This window comes from Mesoplodon densirostris, chromosome 1, assembly GCF_025265405.1.
Source record: "Mesoplodon densirostris isolate mMesDen1 chromosome 1, mMesDen1 primary haplotype, whole genome shotgun sequence".
Taxonomy (NCBI): domain Eukaryota; kingdom Metazoa; phylum Chordata; class Mammalia; order Artiodactyla; family Ziphiidae; genus Mesoplodon; species Mesoplodon densirostris.
In genome coordinates, this window is record NC_082661.1 from 78,840,457 (window position 1) to 78,849,968 (window position 9,512).

The 9,512-nt window shown below is 38.5% G+C and overlaps 1 protein-coding gene across 1 annotated transcript; it reads left to right on the forward strand.

Annotated features, from left to right (window-relative positions):
- The first annotated feature begins 265 nt into the window (after positions 1 to 265).
- On the forward strand, positions 266 to 533 carry LOC132483320 (metallothionein-1E-like). The gene has a single exon (XM_060088610.1). The coding sequence runs from the start codon at positions 331 to 333 to the stop codon at positions 514 to 516; it is 186 nt and encodes a 61-aa protein (XP_059944593.1). The 5' UTR covers positions 266 to 330; the 3' UTR covers positions 517 to 533.
- The last annotated feature ends 8,979 nt before the right edge of the window (positions 534 to 9,512 follow it).

Below are 9,512 nucleotides of genomic sequence, written 5' to 3' on the forward strand. Positions count from 1 at the left end.
CTCCACTATTTCTCATCATAGTTAATCCTCGGCTTTCTCACAGTTTGTTTTTGGTGCCATGTAATAACAGATATCAGTGGGAGGAAGCTCGTAACAGCTGAGTTTTTTTTTTTTAATTGTTTCATTCCTTGTACTTCCTGAGTCATCACTCCCATAGGACTCCAATGCAGTGACTGAGGGTCAATGAAGGATGAAAGAAAGCTGGTCAAATTGAGCACATAGAGCAGTGAAATCTCACACATTAAAAAGTAGGGAGTATCACGGCCCCCACCGGACCCGTGCAGCCGCTTCGCCCCTTGCTTTGGACCTCGGGCCTCACTTCTCCTCCAGATGGACCCCGAGTGCTCCTGCCCCACTGGCGGCTCCTGCAGCTGCGCTGGCTCCTGCACCTGCAAGGCCTGCAGATGCACCTCCTGCAAGAAGAGCTGCTGCTCCTGCTGCCCCGTGGGCTGCGCCAAGTGTGCCCAGGGCTGCGTCTGCAAAGGGGCCTCGGACAAGTGCAGCTGCTGTGCCTGATGTCGCGGAGAGCCTGCCCCAGGTGTCAATGGAGGACCACGGGCCGACCTGTACAACTCTGACTTGATTGCTACATTCCCTTTCCTATGAAATATGTGAGTTGTAATAAAAGTTGTTGACACTCTTCAAAAAAAAAAAAATTAGGGAGTATGGAACAATAGGTAAATGATTGAATAAATTATACTCTAGGCCAGAACATCATGAAATATTATGTGGTTATGCAGGTTTTTTAAAAATTATGATTCTAGAGACTTTGGTAAACATGAAAGAAAAACAGTCATTATCCTAAGGGGAGGTAAAAGATACAAAATTGTATACACAATATTTACAACTATGCAATAGTCACAAACCAAAAAATTTTTTAAAACATAATTTTTAAAAATTTTATTGAAGTATAGTTAAGTTAAAAAACAGAATTTTTAAAACTCTGAAGCAAATAAAAAAAAGGCACTAAAATATATTAACAATGGTTGCACTAGAGACTATAGAAATTTCTTCCTATTTTTTCTTTTACTCTTTTTAATGATCACAGATTATTTTCTGAAGAAAAATTTTAATTTTTTAACATAGGAATGCTATACATCATTTTCAGTAACCACATGTCTAAATTTGTTTGAGATGTACAAAGATAAGAAATTTAAGGAGGGAACATTCAGCATTGCATAGTTTGAACATCTCAATGTCCGCTTTCCCAGAGAGGTTTTCTAGGCCAAAGGAGATGCACAGTATCCAAAATAAGACCTCACACTCCATGAAATTTAAATACTGTCTCTCAGGTGCTAAGAAACAAAAGAGCACCGATTGCGTCTTCGGAGTCACTTGGCAATCTTTCAGCCTCCTCCAAAGCAGTAATACCACACAAGAGATAATATAGCTCAGGAGAGGAGAAAAAAGGGGACAGAGTTGTGAATCAGTCCAACTTACTCAGACTATGCAAAGAAGGGAAAGAGGCAAGGAATTAGATAACATCGGGCTGCAAATCTGTATATATCATTACTTTCCAAAAGTGAACCTCAAAGTGAAAGGTTGAAATGAAGGGGAGACAAGAGGAAAATGAGGTGAAAGGAGATGGAATTGGAAAGATCGAAGCCAGAGATATGTGTATAAAAGGACAAATCATAAACCAGAATTATGAATAGAGATAAAGGAGTTAATAGAAAGGACAGAAAGAAAGTGAACAGGCAACCAAATGAGAAAGGATATTCCCAACGGTGTCAGACCTGATGATGGAAACCCTGGCGAGACCCTAGGAAGGGAAGGTGGAGGTGAATGACAAATGTGCAGCATCAAAATAAATCATCTTTTCTAGATCTTCTGCAGGAACAAATTTTCCAGAGATTTAGATTTGGTAAACGGACCAAGCTGGATCACAGTGAGGAACTTAATACAGGATTTGAGATATCAAACACACAGAAGCCAAGGGGTGCCTGTAATGTTGAAAATAACACCATGCATGTCCTTTTAGTATCAGGCTCGCTTCAAATAACTGCAGTTCAGAGAGACTTCTCTCAAAAACCTGCGACAATATATTAGTTTTTCTTTAGCCATAAGATATAGCAATAATCATTCAAACTCAATGTACTTAGACTCGAAAACCATGTATTGTGTTCATGCATGTTTTGTATTATTTAACGTTTTTACATTTAGTATTTGAAATCAACTCATTATTTATTCATTATAATGTGATAGAATTGTCCGACTGAGAGAAAACACGTTTGAAAAGAATCTATATTTTCTGATTTTTAAAATTACAATTTTTCAACCATAAGCTGTTAACTGGGAGTGAATTTTGTGCTTGAAGCTGCTTTATTAATTTTCAGATCCGGACAGACCTTAGCCATAGTAATTAAGAGAAATGGGCTCTAGAACGAGAGGGACCTGCCTGGGTCCAGGCTCCACAGTTTTTCAGCATGTTAGGCCTGTTTCCTAAGCTCTCTGACCCTGAATCTCCCTAAGAGATAAAATATCAGTACCTGCTTCATACGGCTACTGTGAGGATTAAATAAAACAATACATATTACATACTTAGCATAGCATCTGGCACATAAAAAATATTCAGTAAATGCTGCCATTAGTTCTAAAAGTCACCATAGTTGTTGTCAGTATCATTGTCAATATTACTGCCAATACTGTTACCCCTGAGAGTGGAAATCTCATTGACAAAAAAAAATCATTTCTTACTTAGTTGTGCACATATTTCAGGCATCCTGAAGTCCCTGACCTTATGTGTATCATTTCCCTACCTCCTCCATGCCCTCTTTGCCTGGCTAACTCCCTCTCTTCCCCTGTCAGCTAAAACATGGCTTCCTCTGAGAAGTTAGCCTTCTCTGACCCTAGAGGATGGGCTTGGTACCTAGCAAATTGCTCTTCCTCTATGCTCTTGTCATCACATTACACTGTAATTCCATGTGTATTTTATTGATCTGTATTCCCCCTCCTATTACACACACAATTTTAAGCTTCATGAGAACATAAATCTATCTTCTTGGCCTTCATTTCTAACCCAAACATGTAGTCAAAGTGTTCATGGCACATACTAAGTTACTAATAAATGTACATTTTGAATAAATAAAAGACACTTAGCAAATAAATGTTAAGAAGTTTTACAAACCCTATGTGCTAGGCTGAATCATAAAATGTCCACTAATCCAGAAGCATCCCATAACTACTGAACTATTAAATTCACTGACTAGTTGCCAAGAGTCTCCTAAATCAAGGAATTTGACAATAAATAAATAAACTGTCTTGACATATTTATGAAGATCTTTGAAGCAGTCAGCGAAGAAAGCAGTTTAAATAACATGTCCTCAAGAACATTTTTACAAATTTAGTCCTTTTCTGAGTCCAGCTATCTTAGTAGTTCCTTGAATAGAAATTACCTTAATGGGAAGAATGATGGAAAATAGCCATCAGAACCGCATAAAAAATTCATCTAATAAACATTTGTGAATACTTCCTTGTGTGTTAGGTTCACAGGCAGATCAAAGAAAGACAAAATACAGACTTTCCTCTCAATAGGTTGATAATCTAAATGACATATAAATGTCACCTCCCCCCACCAAATTCATTAATGAATGACATTTATTTGTAGTTTCTATACATTTACTTAGTGTTGAATTTCAGAGGTCCTTATTGAACATTAATATGTACATTAAAGTTTTTTGCAACTGACATGAACTTTTGTACTTGAGATAAACTAAGCATGCAGGTTGTATTACAACTTTATGATTAATTCAGTCTTTTGAAAATAAAACAGTTTCTCCAACTGCACATGCTCATAACATCCATGAAATAGACAAGATGATTTGTATATAGCTTCTAAAATTTTACCCCGAAACATCTAATTATTTTTCCTTTTGGCAAAAGCTTCTGAACACCTGTTGAAGCCATTTCTGTTCTGTCCTTTGGGGGCAATAGGCGAGATCAGCTCCCTCACATGCTGCATTTTTCTCAAGATTCACCAGGAACCTCATAGACTTGTTGCTGCACAACCAGGTGGCTGGTCCTGTTTCTTCTCCCCCACCTTCCCCTCATCAAAAACAATATACTGGATTTCCTTTTTCTTTTCTTTTCTTTTCTTTTCCCTCATGCAAATATCCAAAGTAGTGGGGAGATTCTCTAAAGCTGACAGAATTTAACCCAGCAGATTAATTTCACGAACCTGCATGGAAGAGTTTTGCTGATGAAATAGGAGATGAATGGGTCTTTCCCTGTTCCTCAAAGCTGAGAAAAATGGGTGAGAACTATGAAGATATCAGTCCTTCAACAATATCAAAGGTCAATAGAGAAAAAAAAATCATCTCAACAAAATGATAGCTACTAAACAGTTTACCGGACAAACACTGAAACCATTTTCCTTTTAAAGTCGTCTTAATTTGTAATTACACATTTTGCCTTTGCCTCACCAAGACAATGTTTGGAACAGCACTTAGGCTGCATGTACTTATAAGGAAAGCTTTTGTTTTGATGTGTTAAGATACGGGTGTGGTGGCTCTCAGCATCTGGCTGTTGAGTATTCCCATTCTTCCTTACCGCAATGCAGTCCATTCTCAATTAGTGACAAAGTCTTATTTCAAACTCTGAGTCTACGGTTCTATTTTCCATAATACTAATACCCCTTATTGTATCCTTTGGGATCCTGGTGGGAAACAGATCCGCTCCAAATCATCCAAATTCAGAGACTTCGATGAAGCAAGAATTTACATAAGTTTTGGGCAGGGGTAAGGGATGGTGACACATGGAACAAAGAATGGTGAGGCACCCAAAGACTTCAATACTGGAAGGAAATAGTGTCCCAGGAGCCCAGAGGGATCTAACACTGAGGAGGTGGGACCATGTAGTAGGAGATATAGCCATAGGAGACATAAAGGAGGAAGAGGAAGTAAACACTCTGACCTCTCTTTCTTCTCATCCTCCCACTGATCTCCTACTGGCAAAATCCAGCTAAAGGTTAGAAATCAGCTACAGGAGAATCCAAGCAATAAAATCTGTAGGGAATAGCCTCATGGAAGTACAGTGCAAGATAGAGAAGGGCAAAGAATAGATCTTGCATTGAAACAAAATATAAAGAAAAAGGTAAAGACACATCCAAGCAGAACTTGTTAGCAAGTTATTAAACTGGTTCAGCAATGTTTATCCCCAGTGATCTAAATAGAAGAACCATGGAGAGTTCTCCAGGTGAAGACTGTAATGCATTAGTGCGTAAATAGCACTATCTAACTTCCTGTCTCCTCCCCGCTTCTCAAGCTAAATAAGGGTCCCCAAGAGAACTACTCAGAAGTAGTGAAAAGATGTTCTCCAAAAGGGCAGACTCTCTGGCAGTATTCTTGCTGAGGGACAGAAGCTCAGAGTCGACCCTATACCACTACTGGCACAAAGCAAGAAACTTTAGTCCTCAGGAGTTTGGGGGTATAGATACTGATATCTAACCTCATTTGGAGAAATGAGGATGGGCTGCTAGCCAGAACATCCATGATAGCTGGATGAAAAGAGAGTAAATTGGTGGAATCGTGCCAAGTTCCCATGGATTACACTGACACTAAGAAAGATGGATGGGCATGAAGCAAGTAGGAAAACATGCTCAAAATGGTTACTTTCTAGGGCCATGAGATACCAGCAGATAGAAGCTGTGGTTGGACCATAGGACAAGTAGGGAGGTGAGGGAGGCAGGCACAGAAAAGGGGGTGTTGCAGTGTCAAGATACACTGCAGAGGGAGCTCCAAAACACCCCAAAAAAGTGGTCCATAAGACACAGCAAGCATTGGGTTCCTGCCATGAAAAAAGGTATTTGAGAGCCAAAATAGAAGTACTAATAACCCATGTTGAGTGAAAAGGGTTTTATCTCTCATCCTCTACTTCCTTCTTCTTCTTCCCCCACCTTGAAGGAACCTGAAGCAAGAAGAAGAAAGTTAGGAGCAAGAAGAATGGAACAATAGTTCACCAGATCCCCCTAGCCCACGGCTGGCCATGGAGCCACTGGACAGGGAAAGGGGAGAAGCTTTGATTTGGATGAGAGACTGTGAAAGAATTTCCTTTGGTTTGTACTGGACCTTTTAATACCTAAAAGTAAGGCTAAGATCAAACATCTGAAACTGACTATGCAAAAGGCTGCACAGCCTCAGAAATACTGAGAAATAAGAGGAACCAGATCCCTCTAAAATGTAAGGTGAAACTTGGGGCTGAAAACAGGCAGTTGTATTGAAAGTCTCTATAAGAAGCAGACTTACTCCTCCCCGATCTCAGAATAAGACTGAAGTAATAGTCCTCCCTGGAGCCACTGAACCAAAGAAGCTTTTAAGATCACACAGCTAAGAGTGGGAGTGAGGTGTCATAATGAACAGAGGTAGTTGACTTACCTAACACTGGAAACCTGTAACCCCTTTGCCCACCTGGGCCCCAGAACACTGACTGCCTAGGCTTACACACCTCCCAGCAGGAAACTGGAATTCTTGTAAAGGATACTTACCAGTCTAAAAGAGATGACCTTGGGGTTAAAGAAATTGGATGGCAGGTGTCTAGGGAGGAAGGAAGGTTCACTTTTTACTGAATATCTTTTTACTGTTTGAATGGTTTACCATGTACATGTATGGCCTATTAAATATAATAAATACACAAACATTTTAAACATGAGCATTTAAATATATGAATGTTCAAACTGATATGAATGCCTCAAAGAGACATAAAAACGATATTAAGTCTACGAAACAAGAAAGGGATGCTACAACAAAAGAAAGATTCTAAGACCAAAAAAGAGCTGTTGGAGGTGAAAACATGATCACAAAAATAAAATGTGTTAGGATGAAAGTTTCCAGAGAAAAAAAGCAAGTTACATTAAAATGCTTGGGAATCAAAATGTCATCTTCTCAGGAGCAAAACTGGGCAACGAAGAAATACCTTCACAGTTCTCAGGGAAAAAATTTTCCTACCAAGAATTCTTAACCCAGTCAAATTAAGGATCATTTTAAAGAGAAAAATTAAAAATATGCAAAGTACCAGAACAAAGTTAATTCCCACCACCTTTTTCAGAAAGCTACTAGAGGATGTGATCCAACAAAATGAGAGTAAAAATCAAGAAAAAGACATGAGATCCAGAAAGCAGGAGACCCAACATGGAAGAAAGACTAGGGCCACTCTAGGATGTTGATAAAGGAAAGTTTGAGCCTAGAAAGCAACTAGTCAAGAGTGAAGTAAGAATACAGAAGGCTCCATAAAGGATGTATCCAAGAAGAAAGAAAAAGCAGAAAGATGAACAAGAAGGAAGGGAGAGAGGGAGGGAGGAAGGAAGGAAGGAAGGAAAAAAGAAAGGAAGGGGAGAGGGGAGGGACAAAGCAGGAAGGAAAGATATGTTTGACTAAATTGAAAGGACATTTATAATTCTCAGAAAGCTGGAGAATAAATTAGTGACAGTCACTAAATATCATTAAGAGAGAAAGAGAGGCAATTATTAACTTCAAGAAATGATGTAATTAGAATAAACAACTTGACTCAGCTGTAAAAAGTATTTACTTAGTTGTAACACTGAATATTGTTTTAATCAAAAAAGTGTGATATACCTATATTGCGAGACTGGGGTGAAGGCAGGTGGGCAGGGAAGAAGGGTATGTTGCAGGTTAAAGGAGTGAAATCCTCATCTTCTACGAAATTTAATCTAAAATTGTTAAATCAAGTCTAAGGATGTTGTTTTAAAATATAGAGGTAAATAGCATAAAATTAGCTAAAAATTCAAAGTGGATGACTTTGAAGAATGGGAATTGGAGAAAAGTGGGGTAGGGACTGGTCAGAATTTTTTGTTATTATAAGCTCTCTACTATTATTTCAAATCTTTGTATATGTATATACAAAATGTTATATACTGTGTGTATATGTGTGTGCACCTGTTATAGAGATTAAAATCTAGATTAAATATTAAAGAATCAGCCATAAAGTTCACGGTTACACTTTGCAAGAGTAAAGAGACCTGTTGAATAATACAGAGTAATTAGAATTCCACATGTGGGTCTAATAGGAAACCATTTAACCCATAAAGAAAAGGAAAGCACCAAAAGTCACCATATAGAAACAATGGGAAGCATTAAAATAATGTAACACAAATGAGAGTGTTCCCATCTCTGGATGGAGTGCTTTAATTGCGTCTCAAATAAATACACTCTGGAATATTTATAGTTTTAACTAATCTAATTTTCATATAATATATGACAGACATTAGCCCTTCCTTATACATGGAAAGGGTAAGACAGCTGCTGACTTATCGTTTGTACAGCAAACTAAACGGAAAATCAGTGAAGTCCCCACAGCTCCTTTGCAAAATATAACTTGGTGGCAAAGAGCTTTTGACGTGCTTCCAAAGGTGAAAGCCGACTAGGAAGGGCCAGTGTCAAGATACTCAGAGGCAGTAGAGCAGCTACTCACAAGCAAAGGGATGGGACATCATCACTCCTTCCAATGTTCAACTCAGGGGGACCAGAAAGACAACAAAAGTGTTCCTATTCTTTTGCTGTTAATCAGAGATGTCCAAGAATGTGTTTTAAATTGTGTATGTTTCTTTCCTGGTTGCAAATAGGAAAACAAAAGTTAACAAAAGAGAGATGGTTCAGAAGTATTCAAGACAAAACAGATCTTTATTTATGCTTCATGGAGCACTCAAATTATCAGCAGCCCTTCCTAGGATTTTTAAAATCCTGACACTTGTTTGCATTATTTTCTGATAAACCTCTAAGGCAAAGAGATTTACAAAAAGTAATGGGAGAAGTCTCCATTGCAAATTCAGAGACATTTTACTTTCCAAACTATCCTTTAGTGTCAATGTGAGCAACAAAAAGAACATGGCATTTAGAATCAATAATAACAACCTTAACATTAGTCAATCTTGCACTAATATTACCAACATCAAAGGATTCTTGTAACAATTATAGATATGTGAGCAGTCTGGCATATAATAGATACATAATTGTCTTTATTATCATTATCCTCTGAATAGCTTAGACTGTAGTCAAATATAAATAACCTTGTAAACACTGTTTCTATCAAGCTCAGTTTCACAGATAAGGAACACTGGTGGAGAAGAGAAAATGCTAAATATTTTTATGGCTACATTCATGTCAAGAGGTAATAAGACAAGAACAAGACCCCTTGTCCTAAAGTGTGGTAGCAGTTAGTGCTATTCACCAAATGTTCCCCATTTAGGCCCCTTCTAAGCACATGGCTGGGGAGAGGGAGCCTAATATTAGTTTTGGCCTTCGGTGCTGTGAGCAGGAAGTGGTGTGCATCACCTGGGCCAAGTATTTAATTGCAAAGCAAGACCATACAAAGCTCTCTTTTCCAGCTATCATAGTGACCAGCAATGTTCACAATGGTGGCCGCTCTCTCAGTCGAGGTCCCTAAGTGGCTACAATGTACAGAGCCTCTCTGATGACCCGTAATTGACATGCAATGTAAGCAAGAAATGAAGCTTGCTGTAGATCTTTGAGCATATTTGTTACTAGCCTAACCTAATTGAT

Excerpts from the sequence above, each read along its gene's own strand:
- LOC132483320 (XM_060088610.1), top strand. The coding sequence starts at position 331 with ATGGACCCCGAGTGCTCCTGCCCCACTGGCGGCTCCTGCAGCTGCGCT.